The 24,442-nt window shown below is 46.4% G+C and overlaps 1 protein-coding gene across 1 annotated transcript in view; it reads left to right on the top strand.

Annotated features, from left to right (window-relative positions):
* Positions 1-9,177: 9,177 nt before the first annotated feature.
* Positions 9,178-24,442, top strand: part of ZFC3H1 (zinc finger C3H1-type containing) — a 48,959-nt gene continuing 33,694 nt past the window's right edge. The window contains exons 1-8 of the mRNA XM_054178972.1: positions 9,178-9,903; positions 15,007-15,426; positions 17,546-17,610; positions 17,869-18,067; positions 18,276-18,496; positions 20,649-20,772; positions 22,869-22,966; positions 23,160-23,363. Of these exons, the coding sequence (XP_054034947.1) occupies positions 9,306-9,903; positions 15,007-15,426; positions 17,546-17,610; positions 17,869-18,067; positions 18,276-18,496; positions 20,649-20,772; positions 22,869-22,966; positions 23,160-23,363 (1,929 nt within the window). The 5' untranslated portion in view covers positions 9,178-9,305. The remainder of the gene's footprint in view (positions 9,904-15,006; positions 15,427-17,545; positions 17,611-17,868; positions 18,068-18,275; positions 18,497-20,648; positions 20,773-22,868; positions 22,967-23,159; positions 23,364-24,442) is intronic.

Raw genomic sequence — 24,442 nt, 5'->3', positions numbered from 1 at the left:
ATCCATAGCTCTCCATCTGTATCCATCTCTCTCTCTTATCTATCAATATCCATATAAATCTATCTCTATCACTATCTCTATCCATATCTATCTGTATCCATATCTCTATCTGTATCTATCTCTCTCTCTTATCAATATCCATATAAATCTATCTCTATCACTATCTCTATCCATATCTCTCTATCTGTATCCATATCTCCCTATCTGTATCCATAGATATGAACACAAAACACTTGTTAAGTGCACCACAGATTGAGCTCTAGTTTGTAAGTGGATGAAAGCAGCAAGTTTTCTCTGGCCAGCCAACTGGATTTCAGGAGATGTGCTTCACAATAAAGAAGAAATATTGTACTGTTAAATAATCTACTTATGCAAATAGCATAACTTTGACAGAATTTTAGTCCTGGTTCATCCAGGACCAACACCTCCACACCTAGCTTCAATCACTGCTAAGGAGCTGAAGACTTTGTCATTTTAGAAGCTGGATAATGAAGTATGAAACACCAAAGACATCTTGGAAAACGAAATACAGAGTAAGGCAGGAGAGTTTTGGCTAAAAGAGGTGGCTTCAACAAGATGCACTCCAAAGTCAAGCAGCAACATCCCTTACCTTTCAAGACTTCTGTTCAGCCCAGATTCAGTGGAACTGATGCAGCAGGAGTATTTCACAAGCAGCATGAGTTGAAGTCCTGTGAGGAAGAAATGTAGATTCTCAGTGCTTTCAGCAACCCAAGTTTCTCATCAGAAAGAACATTGAACTGCCTGTCCTGCTGCTTTGCTCTGACAATGTATTGCCATTCTTTCAGTCACAGCCAGCAAAGTGATGCCACAGCAAATCACCTGCTCATGAAGCAGATGTAAAATGGAGAAATCAAGCCCTAATAAATAGGGTGGAGCCCAATCCACTCTTCTCATGCCCAGACAGTGTCAATTAAAGATTCCCCTGCTTGCTCTCCTGACTTCAGAGATCCACCCAGTGTCATAAATTGGTACTGAAGTTGCAGAGCACCTTATCACTGCACAACACTCTAAGGGTTTAATCTCAGAAAGGTCTGTATGTCTTACTAGCTATGGAAAAAAACCAACCCAAAACCACCACCACAAACCCCAGAAGATTCAGAATCATAGAATCATCTGGGCTGCAAGGGACCTCCAAAGGCCATCCAGTCCAAGCCCCTCTGCAGTCAGCAGGGACATCCTCAACAAGATCAGGTTTGCCCAGAGCCCTGTGGAGCCTCACTTTGAATATCTGCAGGGAAGGAGCCTCAACCACCCCCCTGGGCAACCTGTTCCAGCGTTCCACCACCCTCATAATAAAGAACCTGTCCTTAAAATCTGTGCAAGGAGTCTGCATTCATTTGCTGGCATGGTCATAACAACAAGAAAACCTCCTTGGTGTTCTGCTTTTCCACATAGATCTGTTAGTTCAGTTTTGGGCAGCCTAGGACATCACTGTAGCAACAGGAGTTTGTCTCATGGCTGCCAAGTCTTGCTCCAGCTCACATTTTTTTCTTGATGACTTAGACATTGGGTAATAAGAATGCAGAAAAGAGAACGACCTGGGTACATGCAAAACCTCCTCAGAAGAAATCTGAAACCAGACATTAAAAGTGAGTATTTTTAACACCCATGATGGTTTGAGTAGAAGGTAGGAGGATTATTTTTTTTTAAATGATTTTTTTTTTCCAAGTGAAGCAGAGCCAGCAGGGCAGGGAGGGGATTCTGCCCCTCTGCTCCACTCTGCTGAGACCACAGCTGGAGCTCTGTGCCCAGTTCAGGAGCCTCTATTACAGCAAGGATCTGCAGGTGCTGGAAGGTGTCCAGAGCAGGGCCACGAGGATGAGCAGAGGGCTGGAGCTGCTCTGCTGTGAGGACAGACTGAGGGAATAGAATATAGAATAAACCAGGTTGGAAGAGACCTTCAAGATCATCGGAGTTAGGGTTGTGCAGGCTGGAGAAGAGAAAGTTCCAAGGAGACCTCATTGTGGCCTTCCAGGATCTGAAGGGGGCTACAAGAAAGCTGGGGAGGGACTTTTGAGGGTGTCAGGGAGGGATAGGACTGGGGGGAATGGAGCAAAACTAGAAATGGGGAGATTGAGGTTGGATGTTAGGAAGAAGTTGTTCCCCATGAGGGTGGTGAGAGCCTGGCACAGGTTGCCCAGGGAGGTGGTGGAAGCCTCATCCCTGGAGGTGTTTGCAGCCAGGCTGGATGTGGCTGTGAGCAACCTGCTGTAGTGTGAGGTGTCCCTGCCCATGGCAGGTGGGTTGGAACTGGCTGATACTTGAGGTCCCTTCCAACCCTGGCAATTCTGCTAGGTGTTTGTGAGCTGGCATTATCTTCTATAGATATTTCACAGGCTCACAGGATGTTAGGGGTTGGAAGGGACCTCTGGCAATCTTCCAGTCCAAGCCCCCTGCTAGAGCAGGACCATAGAATCCAGCACAGGTCACACAGGAACACATCCAGATAGGGCTGGAAAGGCTCCAGAGAAGGAGACTCCTTGTACATCAGCCTCACCTTGAATATCTCCAGGTATGTGGCCCCAACCACCTCCCTGGGCAACCTGTTCCAGTGTTCCACCACCCTCATGGAGCAGAACCTGTTCCTAACACCCAATCTCAATCTGCTCTTCTCTAGTCTGAAGCCATTGCCCCTCATCCTGTCCCTGCAGGCCTTTGTAAACAGTCTCTCTCCATCCTTCTTGTAGCCCCTTTCAGGTACTGCAAGGTTATTAGGTCTCCCCAGAGCCTTTTCTTCTCCAGGCTGAACACCAACAGCTCCCTCAGCCTGTCCTCATAACAGAGGTGTCCCAGCCCTCTGATCACTTTAGCAGCCCTCCCCTGGACCTGCTGCATCATTTGGAAGACACTGGCTTCTGTTTCACTTAATGCCGACTCCACATTCCCCTGGAGCTATCCTGAGCAATTCCCAAATCTCACAGGCTTTCCTCAGCTCCATGCCAAGGCTCTGCACCATCCATGGACACCTTCCATCCAGTCAGGACCCTGGGACCACCGAGGTGAGGGTACAGCAATGCACTGAACAGCTTGTCCCCAAAACTGGGAGCCCTCTCAAGTGCTTTTGTTCCAGCCAGTACCATCCTACAGCCTCCCTGGGCCAACTGCTCCCCTCCACCCATGGCAGCTGCCTAACAGTTTTCAAATGTTTGTGGCCTCTTGTTCAAATATGCAGATACCAAAGCCATCAGGTGAACAAATTCTTTGCACACAGGACACTTCATTCCTTTTACAGAAGAGAATGTAACAGTTTTGAGTGTCCCTGTTTGTTAACAGTGCTGAACACATTAATGAATCTGCTTCTTCCTGAACACTGAGACACAAAAGGTCTTGCTGATAACCCCAGCCAAGGGAAAACAGCAGGCAGTATTGGATGACTGCAATAAAAGGAAGGACATTGGGTACCATAGGCTATGCAAAACCACTGGAAGAACCTCAGGATCTTCTTCTTTTTTCCAGATGGTTAAGTATCTCAGCTAGAAACTTTAATACAGATCATAAAGCAGTGTTAAATAACTTCTGCAGGTGCTGGATGATCTTTGAGGTCTTTTCCAACCTGGTTGATTCTATGATTCTATGATTCTATGATTCTATGGATGAACTCTAGGCAAATAGCAGCAACCAATAGAATGGGAATCTCAGAATCAGTAAGGTTGGGAAAGACCTCAGAGATCATCAAGTCCAACCTGTCACCCAACACCTCATGACTAACTAAGCCATGGCTTCAAGTGCCACATCCAATCCCCTCTTGAACCCCTCCAGGGATGGTGACTCCACCACCTCCCTGGGCAGCACATTCCAAAGGCCAACAACTCTTTCTGTGAAGACCCTCATTAGGTTAATTTCAGTACACAACAGCAGCCAATAGAATGAGAAGACCCTCATTAGGTTAATATCAATACACAATAGCAGCCAATAGAATGGGAAGAACCTCATTAGGTTAATTTCAATACACAACAGCAGCCAATAGAATGGGAAGACCCTCATTAGGTTAATTTCAGTACACAATAGCAGCCAATAGAATGGGAAGAACCTCATTAGGTTAATTTCAATACACAACAGCAGCCAATAGAATGGGAAGACCCTCATTAGGTTAATTTCAGTACACAATAGCAGCCAATAGAATGGGAAGAACCTCATTAGGTTAATTTCAGTACACAATAGCAGCCAATAGAATGGGAAGAACCCTCATTAGGTGAATTTCCCACAGAGCTGATGGAGTTTTTACCAACACTTTACAATTCTACAAGTATTTTCCTTCCCACTACAAAAGATGCTGATCCTGATTTCCTACTGCTGTGTGAAAACACTCAGAAATAAAAGTAACTGTGCAAAGGAAACTGTACCAGACACATGCAGAGCCCTGGGATGGCCCAAGCAAATGCCTCCTGGGAAGGAAATTCATGCAGCTTAAAGGCAGTGGTATTGAAACTTCTTTGCAACTACAGCAGATCAGGTTTCAGACACAGACAGGCATCTAGCAGTGTTTGAGAAACTTGCCTGACCTTCAGCTGCTGCTTCAGAAAGTTTTCAGTAGGCCCTGTATCATGTTTGCAGATGTTTTTAGCACTGTGGAATATGTAGGACAAGATAAAGCACCAATGAGGCATGATTTTCAGAGATAACATCCATTTGAAGGGAACAGACCAGGCTGGAAAAGACCTTTGAGAGCATCAAGTCCAACCTGTCACCCAACACCACAACACACTACTGCAGTACAATTGAAAAAACCTATTAACCCCCCCCAACAAACCTTCCTCCTGCTTTAAACTGACTTCATCCTTCCTTGTAAGTATCTTAATAGAATCCACACTGCTTTAAGTAACAAAAAAAGAGAGAGACCTTTAGGACATGATATACACATTCCATTACTCAGCCCTGAGTTTTGTATGAACTCAAGGCACAGGAATGGTATTTCAGCGATGTAGTTTGTCCAGTCTCAAGGATTTGGGTTGGGCTGACCACTAGGCATATGACAAGATGCTATTAACCCCTCTCTCTTCCTAGAAGAGGAAGAGAAAAGGAATAAGGGAGAGAAACTTATGGAAATAGAACTAAAACTCCTGTAATGAAAACAGTAACATTAAAATGAAATCATACAAGCATACACAAAATCAGCATTGAACCCAAGCTCCTCGATGGTAATTGCATTGCCACCACCCCTGGTGCTGTGGGCAGGCCCTGGGGAAGCTCCAGACAGGACTTAGTGGCAGATGGGAACTGGATTCAGGGGCACACAATGAGATTCACAGAATGTTAGGGGTTGGAATGGACCTTGAAAGATCATCCAGTCCAACCCCCCTGCCAGAGCAGGGGGACCCATACCAGTTCACACAGGAACACATCCGGATGGATTTGAAGGCAGGATGGACAGAGTGCTCCTCAGACACTGGCCACTGAAGAAGAGAGCTTGACTCTCTGCATCCCTCAGCTTTATGCTGACTTAAGGTACACGGAATGCAATACATCCTTGGTCAGTTTAGGGTCACCTGAACTGTCTGCTCCTCCCTGCAGGTGTGGCCTTTCACCTTCTGCACCCCTAACATAGCACACAAGATTTAGCAGTGACCTTTGTCTCCACAGGAGCAAGTATAAGCAGGAGCCTCTCTGCATACCAGTCCTTGGCACTAACTAGAAACATCTTGATGTTGTTATTGCTACTGGAGGCTGATACTGCCTGCAAAGATATGCCATGGACTTCAAAAAGTGCAGTTACTTAGAAAAGGCTGAGCTGAAAAGGAAAACCACTCAGACTAGGACAGCCAGTTAAGCCAAAACAAGATGATGCAAAGTGGCTTGAACAAAGAAAATTAAGTTTGGTAGACAAACTTGCACTGTGCAAAGTGTATGCATTACCCACTCCCTGTTCTTGAAGGAGCTAAATAAAATCTAGAGAGAAAGGCAAAGAAGAAATATAAATAGCAATGTGACAGTGAATTTTGGTTTTGTGCTTTCATAGCACATTATTCACTGTGGGAAAAAAAAAAAAAGACAATTAATTCCTTCATAATTTACCTTCAGGAAAGGCACACAAAAGCAGCAGTCTTTCCCTGAGAACCATGGCAAGTTGACAAAGGCATTTAGAATCATAGAATCAGTCAGGGTTGGAAGGGACCTCAAGGATCAGCCAGTCCCAAACCCCCTGCCATGGGCAGGGACACCTCACACTGCAGCAGGTTGCTCACAGCCACCTCCAGCCTGGCTGCAAACACCTCCAGGCAGGAGGCTTCCACCACCTCCCTGGGCAGCCTGTGCCAGGCTCTCACCACCCTCATGGGGAACAACTTCTTCCTCACATCTAATCTCAATCTAGTTTTGCTCCATCCCCCCCAGTCCTATCACTCCCTGACACCCTCAAAAGTCCCTCCCCAGCTTTCTTGGAGCCCCCTGCAGATCCTGCAAGGCCACAATGAGGTCTCCTTGGAGCCTTCTCTTCTCCAAACTGATCAACCCCAACTCCCTCAGTCTGTCCTCAGAGCAGAGCAGCTCCAGCCCTCTGCTCATCCTCACGGCCCTTCTCTGGACACCTTCCAGCACCTGCAGATCCTTCCTGGAATAGAGGGTCCAGAACTGGACCCAGTACTTCAGGTGTGGTCTCAGCAGAGTGGTGCAGAGTGGGAGAATCCCCTCCCTGGCCCTGCTGGCTCTGCTTCTCTTGCTGCAGCCCAGGCTCTGGTTCGCTTTCTGGGCTGCAAGTGCTCACTGCTGGCTCATGTTGAGCTTCTCATTCACCAGCACCCCCAAGACCTTTTCCTCAGGGCTGCTCTCAAGCCTGCCCACCTGCAGGACCTTGCCCTTGGTCTTGTTGAACCTCATGAGGTTGTCATGGGCTCACCTCTCCAGCCTGTCCAGGTCCCTCTGGATGAATCCCTTCCCTTCAATGTGTCTGCTGCACCACACAGCTTGGTGACATCAGCAAACCTGCTGAGGGTGCACTCAATGCCTCTGTCCATGACACCACCAAAGATGTTAAACAAGCCTGGTCCCAGCACTGACCCCTGAGGGACTCCACTTGTCACTGGCCTCCACTGGGACTCTCAGGGCCTGTGCTGTAAGTTTTAAAAGTCAAGCTTTGTGAGTGTTCCAGGAGACACCAATTTGACTTAGAGAGGCCAAAAAGCTTTAAGTTTCTCCTTCTGCTCATGAAAGCCACCCATGTTCACCTGGCAATGTGCAGGGAGGAGGCTGATGCCCTGAAACAGACAAGGTAGCACAAGAGTAGTCAAGAATAGAATAGAATTAACCAGGTTGGAAAACACCTTCAAGATCATCCAGTCCAACCTATCACCCAACAGCATCTAACCAACTAAACCATGGCACCAAGTGCCTCATCCAGTCTGGTTTTAAACATTTCCAGTGATGGTGACTCCACCACCTCCCTGGGCAGCACATTCCAATGGCAAATCTCTCTTTCTGTGAAGAACTTCATCCTAACCTCCAGCCTAAACCTCCCCTGGCACAGCTTGAGACTGGGAGGTTGTAGACAGGCAGAGGTTGGTCTCTTCTCCCAGGCAGCCAGTACCAGAACAAGAGGACACAGTCTCAGGCTGCACCAGGGGAGGTTTAGGTTGGATCTCTCTATGGTCATTCCCGAGATCACAGAATCAGCCAGGTTGGAAGAGACCTCCAAAGTCATCCAGTCCAACCTATCACCCAGCCCCATCCAATCAACCAGACCATGGCACTGAGTGCCTCATCCAAGCTTCTCTTGAAGATCTCCAGGGATGGTGACTCCGCCACCTACCTGGGCAGCAGAGCGTGTCCAGAGAAGGGCAACGAAGTTGGTGAGGGGTTTGGAGCACAAGCCCTACGAGGAGAGGCTGAGGGAGCTAGGGTTGCTTAGCCTGGAGAAGAGGAGGCTCAGGGGTGACCTTATTACTCTCTACAACTACCTGAAGGGAGGTTGTAGACAGATGGATGTTGGTCTCTTCTCCCAGGCAAGCAGTACCAGAACAAGAGGACACAGTCTCAGGCTGCGCCAGGGGAGGTTCAGGCTGGATGTTAGAAAAAAGTTCTATACAGAGAGAGTGATTGCACATTGGAATGGGCTGCCTGGGGAGGTGGTGGAGTCGCCATCACTGGAGGTGTTCAGGAGGAGACTTGACGGGGTGCTTGGTGCCGTGGGTTAGTTGTTTGGGCGGTGTTGGATCGGTTGATGGGTTGGACGCGGTGATCTTGAAGGTCTCTTCCAACCTGGTTTATTCTATGTATTCTATGTTCTGGTGCTGATTGCCTGGGAGAAGAGACCAACCCCCACCTGGCTACAACCTCTCTTCAGGTAGTTGTAGATGGCAGTAAGGTCTCCCCTGAGCCTCCTCTCCTCCAGAAGAGATATCAATTGTTTTACCATCTCTGATGCTTGCTTTACACCCATGTCACAAAAGCCATGAGGGTCAATCTGAACTTCAAAGCAGTCACGGCTGAGGAGAAGCCTCCCCAGGAATCTCCTTATTAGCAGCAGTTTAACTGCTAGGCGAGGGGTGGCCAGCTGATGGTGCCAAGCAGGGTGCTGGGCACTGCCAGAACACCCTCTGCTTTTGCTTCTTCAGAAGCCTATGCACCGTTTGGGAGGTGTTTGCAGCCAGGCTGGATGTGGCTGTGAGCAACCTGCTGTAGTGTGAGGTGTCCCTGCCCATGGCAGGGGGTTGGGACTGGATGGTCCTGGAGGCCCCTTCCACCCCTGATCATTCTGTGATTCTAACAGGGCCCTGGCCCCACCACTGAGGAAAGGCTCTGCGGCTCAGGAGAATAAGCACCCACACGAGCAGCCTGCAGGCCTTGCACCGCAGAGGCGCCACGGTTTGTGCCGCTCCGGACAGCGGCCCCCGACGATCTTCTCGCAGAGAGCAGCGCAGGACGGCGCCACGCAGACCGTCAGCATCGATTCGCCACTGTCCTTTCCCAGCCAGCTCACGTCCCTGCAGCAAGATGGCAGCCGCCTCGCTCCCCTCCTTCATCCAGCCCGGCGGGTCGGGCTCCCATCGGCGCCGAGCCCGCGGCCCTCCCGCCCCGCGCCTCGCGCGGCCGGCGCCTGCGCGGGGAACTCCCTTCCCCAGGCTGCCCCGCGCTCAGGCCGCGCGCCCTCCCTCCCCGCCCTTTTTCACTGCCGTGAGGCGCGCTTCTCGGCCCCTCCCGCGCAGGGCGTGGTCTCGCGAGAGCCTAGGCGGGCGGCGGGGAGGGGGCCGCGGCGCGGCGAGGCGTGGGGCCGCTCTGCGCAGGAAACGAAACCGCCCGAGCGGCTGGGGCGGGCCGCGCTCTGCCTCGCTGAGATCGTTGGCCTGGGCCCCATGGCGGCCGCGGAGGCGGCGGCCGCGCCTGCGGAGGCGGCGCTGGATCCCAGCAGACTCTCCCCGAAGGAAGAAGGGGAGCTGGAAGACGGCGAAATCAGCGACGATGACAACAGCGCCTTCGGGCCCTGTGGCACTAGCGGCGGCTCCGAGCCCGGCGGCGGCCTCGTCAGCAGCAGGCCCTACTCCAGGCGCAGGCCGCCGCCTGGCCTCCGCGGGGGCATCTCCCTTTCCTCCTCCGGCCGGCCCTTCTCCCGATCGCGGCATCAGCCCCCGCCGGACATGGGGCACACGCACGGCCACGGCGGATATCGGCCCAAGGACTCGTTCCGCTCCCACCCGCCGCCCATGCCGGCGCCGCGGATGCCGCCGGGCTCGCACTCCGACACGGGCCCCCGGCTCTCCTTCTGGGAGCGAAGCCACAACGCCCTGGACCAATTCCGCTTCCGAGGCCGGCCCTACAGGGGCGGAGGGCGCTGGGGTAGGAGTCAAGGTGGCGGCGATCGGGGAGGTAACCCTCCCGGGAGGCCACCCGGAGGGGGAGGCGGTGCCGGATTCGGTAGCGGTCAGGGCTGGAGGGAGCCCTCGCCTCGGAAGTGTATCCTTGAGACGTGAGAAGGAGCGGAGACAGGAAGGCCGTGCTGGTGGAACGGGCCTGGGCGTGTCAGTGCCGCGTTGCGTGGCCGAAAGCCCTGGGAAGGGAAGGGAAGGGAAGGGAAGGGAAGGGGCGCTTTCCTCTCCTGCTTTGGCGCTAGGACTCCTCTAGGGGTAGCGGGGAGGGAGGTTCCCCTTCCAGTCCCAGGGGTTGGCTGAGGCAGCAGGTCCTGCTTTTCGAGGAGAGGCTTCTGGGAAGCCGGATTAGTGCCGTGACCTGGCTTGCAACCGGGACGATCAGCCCTGTGTAGGGAAAAACCTAAAAAACGTAGCCCGAAACAAAGACTTTTAATTGATTGGGTCTCAGGTGGCTGATTTCTAGCCCGAAGTGCAAATATTGTGCAGTAGGGTCAGGCTTTCGTGTGGCAGTTTTAAAGTATATAATTAAAGTGTCATAGTCGTAAAGCTAAAACCCTAAGCTTGTTAAGTGCCCTTATTGGGCAACGAGGGATACACTGTTTTTTCGTTTTTGCTGTCCAGCCCTTAAGAGGCTCCTTTCACATAGTCGAAGCTAACTTTAAAGCTAAATCTAAGTTGAACTGGGATTGTGTGCACGGAATGTGGTTTGTATGGGAGCTTGGGTAATAGGAAGGCTCTGTTTCTCTCTAAAGCCATATTCAGCGTTCCTTGCAGATCGTTTACCACAGTTGCTTATTTTAAGAGTCACTCTGTTGTCTCCTTTGAGGATTAGGCACTGCAGAACTGCTGGAAAAAGTTCCTCTCGTTCTTCAGATTCTTTATGGCAAAGAAGATGTAAAGAATTAGCGCGAAGTATAGCTTGGGGGCAGCCTCCTACTGAGACGTGATGCAACTGCATTGTTGCCTGCTACTGAGAATGTGGAGAAAGTAAAACAAAAAAACCCCAGCAAGAACAAAAACCAACCCCAGGGTGGGAGAACTAGTGGTTAAAACCTATTCTCCAAAGCCTTGCAGTGTTTTATTGTCTTTTGTGCAAATAGGACAGGATGTGTGGTGTTTGCTTGAATGTGCTGGTTAATCACAGGAGCAGGAATTTTCCCTGCTTGTTCCAGCACTTAAGGTTTTGAAAGCTACTTGTTGGATCTTTATGATATTTCATGTACAAGGTTACTTATCTCATGAGTATTTTTTTTTGGAATGTGGATGGAATCTATAACAATGATAAAGAGATGATTTTGTTTAGTCTCATCTGGTAAAGTCACAGCATTAGTGATATCCTCATCAGAGTTTGTCACTCAAGGATCTTATCTCAAGAGGCAGTGGGTGAAGATGTTACTTGGCCAAGGTTGCACAGTGAGACTATTCTGGTGCTGAAAATAGAGTTTGAGTCTCTTCATTGGCAGTGTTGCTGAGTGCTAGAAAATGGTTGCTTTCTGTGTAACATCAAGCAGATCATTCCAAACAGACCTTGCAATGCTTGGTAATTCTGATCTAGAGTCATAGAATTAATTGTTAGGGCTGGAAGGGACTTCAGGGATCATCTAGTTCCAACCCCCCTGCCATGGGCAGGGACCCTTCACACACAGAATCATAGAATTGTTAGGGCTGGAAGGGACCATCTAGTCAGGGATCATCTAGTCACTTCCATTGTAATTGAGGAGCATTTGGAAACAGAGAATTTGTGTTCCCCCCCCGACTGTTAAGATGCACACTTCTGTTTTATAAAGTGGTAAAGGTTCTAATGCTGGTGCCCTTTTAATAAGTGACAGTCACTAGTTGTTTATGGATCATGTGGTTAAGAAAGGCTTGTGATTTTTCTCTCAGTGTAAGTTCTTTTCTGGGTTTTTCATATCCTTGCCACCTGGAAGAGGCAATGTTACACTATTCCTAAATATTAAAGTACCTCCATGTTGCTAATATTAATGGAGTAGGGATGTACTTCACTTGTGTGTGATTTGAGAGGAGACATTAACTGGTACAGGGAGGTTTGTGGCCAAAAGTGGGTTTTGTATTTCTTCCAGGAAAGTGAAATAACTGTCTGCTAAGAGAGGGATGTGACCAGAGTGGCTGGAGAGTAGCCAGGCAGAAAGGGACCTGGGAGTACTGGTTGACAGCAGCTGAACATGAGCCAGCAGTGTGCCCAGGTGGCCAAGAAGGCCAATGGCATCCTGGCCTGCATCAGGAACAGTGTGGCCAGCAGGAGCAGGGAAGTCATTGTGCCCAGTGCTCAGCACTGCTTAGGCCACACCTTGAGTCCTGTGTCCAGTTCTGGGCTCCTCAGTTTAGGAAAGATGTTGAGCTGCTGGAAGGTGTCCAGAGAAGGGCAACAAAGCTGGGGAGGGGTCTGGAGCACAGCCCTGTGAGGAGAGGCTGAGGGAGCTGGGGTTGCTTAGCCTGGAGAAGAGGAGGCTCAGGGGAGACCTTATTGCTATCTACATCTGAAGGGAGATTGTAGCCAGGTGGGGGTTGGTCTCTTCTCCAGCAGCAGAACAAGAGGACACAATCTCAAGCTGTGCCAGGGGAGGTTTAGGCTGGATATTGGGAAGAAATTCTTCCCAGAAAGAGAGATTGGCCATTGGAATGTGCTGCCCAGGGGGTGGTGGAGTCACCATCACTGGAAGTGTTTAAAAAGAGGCTGGATGTGGCACTTGGTGCCATGGCTTAGTTGATGAGATGGTGTTGGGGGATAGGTTGGACTGGATGATCTCTGAGGTCTTTTCCAACCTGGTTCATTCTGTATTCTGTACTCAAAAGCTTTGTCTTATTACCCAATTCTATTGAAGTATTTTAATATCTAGTAAATTTTGTAAATTAGCTGAGGTCACTTCACTAGCTTGAGGCTTTGCTGTGACTCCCAGGATCACAAACCCACTTGTCTTTGGAAGGAAAAATGTGGTGGGATTAAATTGGGCTAACCTACTGCACACAGATCTTATTTTTCTTCAGCATATTTATAGATCAGTTGCCTTCTGGATTTTATGAAGTTGAATAGTTTCTGCTCCTCTTCCTGTGGATTCAGTTTGCCTGCCTTCAGAGGGCACCTGTTTTGGCTTTTGGTTTACTGCATTTATTGTTTTAAGAGATGACGTTGATGAAAAAGCATTTTGCATAACCAGGGGTGAGTCAGCTGCTGTCTGCTGTCACAGCAGGGTTAATACTGAAAGTCAAATGAGTCAAACCTGACTTGGTGTCCTAAAAGATGTCCCCTGGAGCAAGTGAACTTCTAGTAGTGAGCTCTTTTGTTCTCTCTGCAGTTGCCTAAGAATATTTCCATTGCTTGCTTTGGACTGTGTGTCAAAAAATCTATCCCTTGGGTGTGACAGACAGCCTTTGCTGTGTAATTAGTTATTTCCATTCCTCTTAACAGTTTGGTTTTGAATGTTTTAATTGCAATTCTTTAGTCACTTTCTTTCAGTTGTTGATTAGCCTGGGCCTTACCTTGCTTGTTGAGCGACAGTTACTGCAGTGTGTAATTGCACAGTGGCTAACCTTAGCATTTTATGGAAGGATGAAATGAGTGAGAATAAATTTAATCTGGTTTTTATTTTTAGAATGTCAGGCAGGAAGTAAATACTGGAGCTACAAACTCTGGAAGTCTGACTTGCCTTTTGTGATAGGGAGCCTACTATGTTCAGTTTTGAGCCCCTGGCTTCAGGAAGGACATTGTGGTGCTTGAGAGTGGGTCCTGAGAAAGGGAAGAAGGCTCAGAAACATGCTAGAGAACAAGTCCTTTGAGGAGCCACTGAGGGAACTGAGGTTGTTTAGTGACGAGAACGGAGACAGGGACGACAGCACTCAATATGAGTGATAGTAATCATCCAACTTTATTGTTCCACACCTCATTACTTATAGTCTTATCTTATACATAGTTAATTCTATTCTAATTTAACACATGCTATTGGTTACTTTCTATAAAGGTTACATAATTGTTTTCACTACTCTGTGGAATTTTCTAATTGCTCTTTTTCCCAGATCTTCGCCTACTCCTTATCTTGTTTGCCTTCCTTCTCAGGGGCAGCTTGACTTCAGCCTACCAAGCATCAGAACTTTTCCACAACTCCTACTCCATTGCTATAGTAATAACAGAAAGTCCTTCAAGGCCTGGCTTGCACAGGTGTTCCTGGGACCCATGTCCCTTCTTGCTGAAACCAAACCCCAACAGTTTAGCTGGATGAAAAGGAGGCTAAGGGGAGACCGTATTGCTCTGCAATTATAGTATCAGTCAGGGTTGGAAGGGACCACAAGGATCATCTAGTTCCAACCCCCCTGCCATGGGCAGGGACACCCCACACTAGATCAGGCTGGCCAGAGCCTCGTCCAGCCTGGTCTTAAACACCTCCAGGGACGGCACCCCAACCACCTCCCTGGACAACCCATTCCGAGGCTTTACCACTGTCATGGGGAAGAACTTCCTCCTCGCATCCATCCTGAATCTCCCCACCTCCAGCTTCATTCCATTCCCCCTAGTCCTATCACTACCTGAGAGCCTGAGAAATCCCTCTCCGGCCTTCTTGTAGCCCCCTGCAGATACTGGGAGGCCACAATTAGGTCTCCTCAGAGCCTTTTCTTCTCCAGACTGAAAGGAGATCCTAGCGAGTTGGCTGTTGGTCTGTTCTCACAAGTAACAAGTGTCAGGACAAGAGGAAGTAGCCTCATGTTGCACCAGGGAAGGTTTAGGTTGGACATTAGGAGAAAGTTCTTCATCAAAAGGGTTGTCGAGCACTGGACCAGGCTGCCTAGGGAGATGATTGAATTAGGGGTGTGGTTTAGTAATGGATTTGGTACTGATGGGTTGGTGGTTGAACTCTATGATCACTTTTGTGATTGTCAGCATTACTGCTGTTGTTTCTGGGAGGAGGGTGTGAGCAAGAGACAAGGCTTCAGTAACTCATGACATTCTTGTCATGAATTGGGTGTTTTAGCTTGTCAGTGTGTAGTAAAGGACACATCTCTTTCGTACTTGGTTGTATTTATAGGGCATGTTTTTCAAACTACCTTTAAGGTAAAAGTAAAATACATGAGAATGATCTTAAGTTCTGTTTGACATGATTTAGTCTTTGGTGGCAATATTGCCACTGTTTCAAGGTTCTGCATCTTCTTTTCTTTGTTTTCTTGACGAGTAACTCAGCCAAAACTTTTGGAAGGTCCCCGTCTAGAAAGCAGAGCTACTCTTCTAAAAATGAAAACTCGGTGGAAGAAAGCTTTGAGGATTTGCTCTTGAAGTATAAGCAGATACAGTTAGAGCTTGAATACATTAATAAAGATGAAAGATTGGCTTTGAGCAACAGGGAAGAAAATGAACAACAGAACGATGATAAACCAGTGGACACTGAGGACCAGGTGACTGTAGAAAATGACAGTATTAAAACGGATGCGATAAAAGAAGTATCTCCTGAGGAGAAAAATCCGGTTATGGCCTTCCAGGCATTTGAACTGAAACCTCTCAGACAGAAACTGCCTACTCCAGCTGAGAGGAGCAGATTGAAAAAAGGCAAAGAAGGAACAAAACAGTCGTCACAGAAGTCTGATGGCGCAGAATCTGGCCAAGGTAAGTACCTGCAGAGCTGTTCTTGCTTGGAAAGTTCTTTGTGCTTGCCACTGTCTATCAGATTTATTTGGTTTTGGGGAAGATACTGCTTCAATTGAAATACTAATTGTAACCAAAATATTACCAACTATAGATTTTATGTACTGAACTCTTGGTTGAGGTAGTTCCTTGAATTCTGTGAGCATGCTTGGAAGCATGTGTTTGGTTCTCTTAGACTAGTTGGTAGCTTGGCAGAAAGCATGAGGACAAGGCTTGAAGGCTTTAGTTGCTGTTCACAGCAGAAATCATTGGCTTTCACTGCAAGTTTTTTGGTTTGTTGCCTTTTTTCCCCCCCACAGAAGCATAATGTAGTTATGCTTTTAGCTGAAAAGATACTTAGACAGACCTTTTGCTAACATTTCATCTTGCTTATGTGCTGTCTTCAACACAGCAAGCTTTATGAGAAATTTGTCACCAGAATTATTTTTGGTCATTATTGATATGAATAGTGAAGAAATTATGGCCCCAAAAGAGAAAGGATGGGTAGGAGCCAAAGAGTAGAAGTAAATGTTTTGCCTAGGTAGTTCTGGGCTTGCAGGTCAAAGAGCATAATTGCTCAGATGCATGAATGAGTTAGCAAGTTACTGTGTCCAGCTGACCTGAGGTAGAAGTCCTTAGATCTGCAGCAAAATAAAGCAGCTAGCTTAAACTTCATATTCTGCAGCTTCATCTAGCTCTAGCAAGTGTTCACTCTGATTGTGAACGTGTGTCAACTGTCAATTTGAAGGGAAAGAGACAAAGCAGTAGATGGATGGATGGAGTACCAGTGAGTAATCAGGAGGAACATAAGAAAGGGAGGAGCAGGGCACTGCAAGTCAGAATGACTGATACATAACTTCAGAATGAGAATTCAGAAAGATGAAGCCTGTAAGGAAACTGATAAGTGAAAAACTGGTAATAGTAAAATCCCCTTGTTCTAAGTGTGTTCCTCTGCTTGGCCTTTCCCATTAATAAAAAGGGAAAAATAGGTGCTGATATTGTTTAAGAGGTAATACAGTTTTTTAATGGGAGGTGTGAGGGGGGAAAATCAACAGATCTTGACCACAGAAGAATAATCAGTAGCCTTCATGAGGAGAACACAGAAAGGCAGGAGAAAGAACTATTTAAAAAGCAAAACAATCTTTCTACCAGCTTGGTTGTGGGAGTTAATCTCTCCATGCTGCTCCCTAAACGTTTATTGCCTTCTTCTGATGCAGATAAACATGTCTATGTATGGCTATGTAAAAGCTATTTAATTGTATTTTAGCTATCAATGATTAATAGTGATCAGCTCTGATTAAATGACACACTAACATGATACACATTCTGTATATTACATATGAAATACATACTTATGTGTATATATGCATTTTGTTATCAGGTGAATAGATGGCTTTTGGACACTCCCAAGAAATTAATATGTCCCAGAGCCCTGGAGCAGGCTGCCCAGAGAGGTTGTGGAGTCTCCTTCTCTGGGGACTTTCCAGCCCTGTCTGGATGTGTTCCTGTGTGACCTGTGCTGGAGTCTGTGGTCCTGCTCTGGCAGGGGGGTTGAACTGGAAGATCTTTGAACGTCCCTTCCAACCCCTAACATCCTGGGATCTTAATGTGTGGGAGGAAAGCATTACAGTTTGCTGCTCATTTCCATAGGAAAATGGGTGTTCTCACTGCAGCTGTGGAACTTTATATTTAATTCTGCCTAAGGCTGACCAGTTGCTCAAAATAGCTGCCAGCGGAATCTGAGACGCTCAGGAGGGCAGCTGACACGGGCTGGTAGCATGAAACAGGTGGCTAGAACTCTGCTATAGCTCTTGTCTCCAAATCTGTTTCTCTGCTGCTGGGGGATTTCCCAGCCTCAAGACATCATTACAAAATGACAAGTCTTGCCTTAGGCTCACGGTGCCATGGCGGTGTGCTTTTCGTCAGACCTGCCAAGTTTGTATTAACGTTTGTTGGTGTGATCTTACACATTCAGCTGCTATTCTGTGTGCACCTATGATACTGATAAAATATGTTTGTATGGATTAAATTCTGCAGGTTGGTGCAAAGTATTTCTGTCTCATGAGAAACAGCTTACTCAAATGTGGTTTTGTTTTGAAAGGTACAGAAGACAAAGGACAAGGTTCAGGGAGAAAGCTTAGCAGCTCAGATGTTACATCTGAGAAGGTAAGAAAGTATTCCTGGGTAGATGAGACATAATTGCATTATGATACTCTTGTGGCTTTTCCTTAATTGTGATCCAGAAATGTTTCAGGAATAGAAACAGTCCATTCTTAAATAACACCTAGCTAGGTAGTAGGATTTGGTAAGCTTTCTTTTAGTAACTAACTTTGGGACAGACTTCATGAACTTGCAGAAACAATTTAGTTGTTAAACACTTCTTGGCTTTATTATCATCATCCTTTCTTCTCTTTCCTTCTGAAGAAGCTGCTTGATGAGGAGGAGGAGATGTCTGAATTGCAACTTAGGCTTCTTGCACTACAGTCTGCTAGTAAAAAATGGCAGCAAAAAGAGCAACAGGTGATGAAGGAAAGCAAGGAGAAATTAACCAAAACAAAGAGTGTTACACAGAAAGTCAAAGCCAGTACGAAGGCACATTCAACAAAAAAACCGAGTGCTACAGGTAAGAAGTTGGTTGGTACTGAGATGGCTCTCAATGGCATGACCTCAAAGAGAAACCTCACCATGGTATGCTGTGTGAGATGTTGGGCAGTGAGCTTTTAATCCTTTTAAAAGCCCATACATCTGCCCAAAGCTCTTGAAGAATCTAGGATTAGGAGGAGCCACATGGGTGCGGTGGAGTTGATGGTGTGTATTTTTGTTTCTTAAAGCCAAGCAAAACGTGAGGAAACAACAGACAAAGACATCCAAGAAGATGCAGCAGCAAAAGGAACAAGACAGGCGTCAGGAAGACTTGAGGAAACAAGAGGAGGAGGAGGAGAGAAGAAAGAGAGAAGAAGAAATCAGAAAAATTAGGGACCTCTCAAATCAAGAAGAGCAGTACAATCGATTCATGAAGCTAGTTGGAGGAAAGAGGAGATCGAGAAGCAGGGTAACAAATTTGTTGTGGTGTTTGGGTTTTATGTTTGGGATTCTGGAGTGATTTTTCTTCTATGTCCCTTCTTTCCCATCTCTTCCTGAAGAAGGAAAAAAAAAAAAAGCTCAAAAAGTATTTCAATGTTTTAGAATAGAATTAACCAGGTTGGAAGAGACCTTTGAGATCATCAAGTCCAACCTATCACCCAACACCATCTAGTCAACTAAACCATGGCACTAAGTGCCTCATCCAGTCTCTTCCTAAACACCTCCAGGGATGGTGACTCCACCACCTCCCTGGGCAGCACATTCCAATGGCCAATCACTCCTTCTATGAAGAACTTCCTAACCTCCAGCCTAAAGCTCCCCTGGCGCAGCTTGAGACTGTGTCCTCTTATTCTGGTCCTGGTTGTCTGGGAGAAGAGACCAACCCCCACCTGGCTGCAGCCTCCCTTCGGGGAGTTGTGGACAGCAATAATTCCTTGCTAGCAATAATTCCTTGCTAGACAGACATTGCCTTTGGGTTTGGTGAGATCAGTGCTGTATGTTTGCAGGTCAGTCATAAAGCATTTTCCTCCTGAAGATATTTTGAACATTGTGATGCAAAAGCAGTCCTAACGTCACACAAACCAACCAACCAAACTTGGCTTCTGTCTCTTAGATTGCAGTTTTGTCTTCAGGTTTTCAAACCTTCTGTGTCTGCACCACTTCAGTGGCCTGCCTCTTTCAAAATGTCACCTGAGGTTTGGTTTCTTTGTAGTATTTTTTAGTTTGTCAGTGTGCAAAATATGCCCAGGCTCACAAGCTGATTACTTCAGCCTCTTTACAGGATGGCAGTTTTGTCCAATTTATGAAGGCATAGGGTTCCTGCAGTGGTCATCATGCTGCACTGGTAGGCTGTCTTCATTCACTCATCTTGAGATGAGCAGAAGGCACTTGAATCACCAATGTTCTGCCTCTAAAGCAGTACATAACAGAAAAAATGACTGTGTCAGCATAAATTCTTTTGACACGGAAGCAGTACAGCTGCTGCAGCTATCATAGAATCACTAGGGTTGGAAAAGAGATCATCAAGCCCAACCTGTCACCCATCACCTCCTGACAACTAAACCATGGCTTCAAGTGCCATGTCCAGTCCTTTTTTGAACACCTCCAGGGATGGGGACTCCACCACCTCCCTGGGCAGCATGTTCCAGTGGCCAAGCTAGATGCTTTAAGTGCTTGGAGCTGTTGGTGCTATAAGGAAAAATGAAACTGCAACTAAAGGGGCTGAGACTCCCTCCCTGGGGTCATGTTGTAGGAGAGTCTTATTTGTAATAAGTAAAATTGAGGCTGTAAGTGTAAGCAGTAGAAGTTTCAAAAGCTGCCCAAATACCTACTGAATGCCTCTGAAAGGCACAGACTGAAGAGTTGAAGTCATGCTTACCTGCTGTGTGTATTTTCACTGTTCACTGAACATCTCTTGGCATCCATGTAGTATTAGGCCTTCTTAAAGCAATCTGATTAGTTAAGAGTCTCTGGGCACATTTCAGTGTGGTGTTTGGCTCCTGGGACAGTAAGAGGATTCTCTACTGGACACATCAGCCTTAGAACAATCTGCACACGGTTTAAGCTAAGCACCTAACCTTTGGCTTAGTGAAGTTGATCCTTGTGTAATTTTGTGCTGTTTCTAACAAGGGTAGTTCCAAGTGCCCTTGTTAGTTGCCATGACAGAAATAATAACAGGATTTAATTGTTGCAGTGTTTCAGAAGTACACAACCATGGCCATTTACCAGATTGACAATGACCTGTTTTCCCTGGGGGTGTTCAAAAAGGGACTGGACGTGGCACTTCAAGCCATGCTTTAGTTAGTCAGGAGGTGCTGGGTGATAGGTTGGTCTTGATGATCTCTGAGGTCTTTTCCAACCCTATTGATTCTATGAGATACTTAAGAATTGCTCATGTATTGTGACACCCTCCCACCCCCTCCCCCTCTGCCAAGAGATAATTTCTCAAGCCCCTGCCTGCAGTGGATTTGATTTAAAGGTAATCTTTAGTTTGTTTTTTTTTTTTTTAATAAAGCAATTAGAAGACAACACTACAAGGGCCTGTTTCTGAAATTCCAGTCTCAGTTGGTTTGCCAGTTGGAGGCCAGCTAAATAACCCAGACTTTTCTTGGTGTGCTTAGTCCTCAGACACCGACTTGCGATGGTCTTTGGATAAGCCGTCGACAGACAGTGCAGGAGGTATATATCAATATGATAATTATGATGAAGTTGCTATGGATACAGATAGTGAAACTAACTCTCCAGGTAAGATTTACTTACAGTTATATGGTGATTGGTTTAAAAGGGGAAAAAAAAAGAAGTGATCTTTCATTTTAGAAAGAAAGTCTGTGGTGGTTTGAGATGTGCCAGCTACAGAACCGACACTTTAAGGGGAGCTAATTATCCTGTTTAATTCTGGCTTTCTTTCCTATCTGTGCTGTAGGAGTATTTTGGAGGGCTTGAAGGTTAGATGCTTCTCAATGCAGTACTGTAGAGTTTCTCCTAGGTTTCCAGGAAGCTGTGTAGAAATAGGAAGTAAGGGCCCCCAAGGTGTTGACTGGATAGACAGCAGTGAAGGGCCTGGGAGTCGCAGTGGGCATGAATGTGAGTCAGCAGCGTGGCTGTGGGTGATAAAGGCAAACTGCAGTCTTGAGTTGTAGCACTGTGACTGTAATGGATGGGTGGTTGGAGGGGGCTGTTAAGCTCAGAGACTGCATTAGTTTTCTGGTTTCATGGTAGGAGAAAGATAGTGACATTCTAGGAGTTTATCAAAGAGCTTTTTTTACTGAGGGGAAACTGTTTCAGGCCTGGGTTTCATAAATTTCATTGAGGAAGGGAGCTCTTGATTTATGGAAAGAGCCTGGAAGAGCGGAGTTGTGTTGAGAAGAAAAGGCTAATGAAGGCTTTTGCTGATGTCTTCAACTACCTAGTTTACAGTTAAAAAAGACTGAGGCAAACTTTGGAGTGTGAGACATAAGGACAAGGGACAAAAATTGTAGCAAAGGAAGTTCTAGTTAGACACAAGAGAAAACTTTTAACAGAGGATGGTCAAACAGTAGACCAGGTTATCGTGGGTGTGTTGTGGAATCTCCATCCTCAAATATACTTGGAACTTGGCTGGACAAAGCCCTTAACAACTTTGCTTTGGGGGTAGCCTTTCTTTGAGTGCCTGTGCAGGGGAATATGCCTTCAGAGGTTGTTTCCAGCCCAAAGAAGTTAATAACTTTGAGTTTGAAGTGCGGGTAAGGTATTCAGGTTTCTTTGTTTCATCTCAACACATGGTGTGTTGAGAACTTCAGTAAGCATACTGCTCTGATGGCCATTTTCATTCCTCTTTGGTGCAGGTTTAAGGATTAATGTCCTAATTGTAAACAGGAGTTTTCAGGAGAGTTTGAGAGAGTCCAGGGGGATAGACAATCCCCGAGGGGGCTGAATAGAACATAAGGAGATCTCTTTATCCCATTCCATTGGTCTGCCAATTTTCTGTATAGTCTGGAGCACAGCTTGTTCTTTCTCTTCTTCTTGCTCCTTTCCTCTTTGTCACTCTTGACCTTGCTTGCTCGTTTGTGTTTGGGTTATGGTAAGAAACAGTGGCTGTGAAGAGAAAGAGAGAACTTGTTAGTTGGCAGCAGCCCTCTGGGCTTTGTGTCCAGGGGGCTCCCAGGGCGGGTCTGGACTATTGTTGGCTAGATGTATGTATATGTTTATTACCTTTCCTATTTAGTTTCCCTTGGTATTTCATCTACTTTTGTGAACATTATTTTCATGCAATCTCCAAACTCTGAGTGAGTGTGGTTGTTTACTTGATTCAGGGTAAATTCCAAATTGTGTGATGTAAAACCACTACACTCTTGCTTTTCACCTTCTGTTTTTCACCCCCCTCTCCTCCTCTCCTTTCTTGTTAACATTCCATACACATTGGCTTGCTGAAATACTGCACTTGCTGTTACCAACATGTAAGCATCTTAAACTCGAGTTTTATGTTTCATGATTCAGCATCAGCTCTGCCTTTGGTCTGCTGCTGTCCTGATTTGTGTTGTTGAGAGGCTGAAGAAGGTAGACTCTTGCAGATGAAACAGGAGAGCTCAATCATTCTATATCATTACCTGACTGGTACTGTTTGGCTGTACTTGCATTTTGTGTGTAAACCAGGAAAAGGACAAGCAACTACCCTTGTTATATTTACATCTGAGAAATAAATGCACTGTGCTGTGGCTGGTGTTGCTTTTCAAACTGGTGCATAGTGAAAACATTTGTCCCTTCCCTCTGCTTCATTAAAATGGTTAAAGTATAAGCTTGAGTTGGCATTGAGTAATCATCTGCCAGATTTCTCAACACCCCCAAACTTTTTTTCATTGCAGCAGCTTCTCCAATGCAACCTCCTTTCTTTGAGTGTCCAATAGGATATTTTCCTCCTCCAGTACCACCAATTTCCTTGCCACTGCCACCTCCAATTCCAGTAAGTAACCTTGCACTGGCTGTGCTTTTGAAAGTGGTGATAAGTCTCATTTCTAATGATAAAGTTAGGATTAAATTTAGATTTTTAAACCATGAAATAATTTAGATCTCCATGTCTTCTAAGTCCTGAAGGAGTTGTAATTTTTGGTGTTTCAAACTCTTGTTTGTTTGCTTCTTCTTTTTTTTAATCTCAGCCTGTACCATCTTTGAGCCAACTTTACATGGAGGGCATTTCTTGTGTATCTCTTGAGCCACCTCCACCCCTTCCACCTCTTCCCCCTGAGGAACCTGAACAGCCACCAAAACCTCCATTTGCTGATGAGGAAGAGGAAGAGGAGATGCTCTTAAGAGAAGAATTACTCAAGTCCTTAGCTAACAAACGAGCTTTCAGATCTGAGGTACTCCGTTCTCTATTGAATGTAAACATCTAGGCAGCAATCATAGAGTAGAATCATAGAATAGTTTGGCTTGGAAGGGATTTTTAAAGGTCCTTCAAAGGCCATCTAGTTCAGTCCCCTTGCAATAAGGAGGGAGGTCTCAGAGTCCAATCCAACCTGGCCTTGAATGCTTTCAGGGATGGGGCATCTACCACCCTCCTGGGCAGCCCATTCCATTGTTTCACCACCCTCACTGAAGAATTTCTACCTTAACATCAAACCTAAATCTACTCTCATTTAAATCAAGACCATTGTGCCTTGCCTTACCACAGAATGTCCTGCTAAAAAGATTGTCCTCATTTGTTTAGCAGACCTCCTTTAAGTATTGAAAGGTTACAATGAGGTCTCCCTGGAGCCTCATCTTCTCCAGGCTGAACAACTCCAACATACAGTTTTTCCTGTAAGAAGGGTGCTTCAGCCACTTGATCATGGTTGTGATAATCTTGATCTATGACCTGCTAAGTGAGGACTGCAGGCTTTTGTATGCTGCTTTCCTGATGACTTTAAAAAAGAAATCATTGGCATTTCCATTGCCTTCCAAAAGAGACAAAGGAAAATGGCCCTCAGGAACACCCATGGGATTGTGAATTGCAGCTTATCTTTTGTTTCTGAAGCAGTGATGAAACTCCAAGGTACTGAAAACTGAGTGATTCCAGCACTGACAAAAAGTGTCAGCTGTCAGTTAGGAAACAAGACACTTAACTGTGATGGTTTAACACACCCACACCAAACATCCCTCCAGCAAAAGGAGTGAGGGCTGAACTTCTCCTGAGCTGTTGATTATTTTTAGTGTGTGAGTGTGTGTTTTGGAGGTTTGGCTGAGAAGGTTTGTGGCTTTGAATATTCAGCTTGGTTTTGGATCTCATGAAAAGGTGGTGGATCTTTTGCAGCTGACCTCTGATGAGCAGGCACATTGTTGTGTGCCTTTCTGCTATCACTGCAGAGGTCCAGGGTTTGTCTAACACACTGGCATGGTCTGCCATGTTCCAAATTGCAAGATGTGTGTGGAATGGTGTGATTTTATGTCCTCTAGAGGAGCT

This window comes from Dryobates pubescens, chromosome Z (genome assembly GCF_014839835.1).
Source record: "Dryobates pubescens isolate bDryPub1 chromosome Z, bDryPub1.pri, whole genome shotgun sequence".
NCBI classification, from domain to species: Eukaryota; Metazoa; Chordata; class Aves; order Piciformes; family Picidae; genus Dryobates; species Dryobates pubescens.
This window is presented reverse-complemented; position numbering and strand designations above follow the sequence as displayed.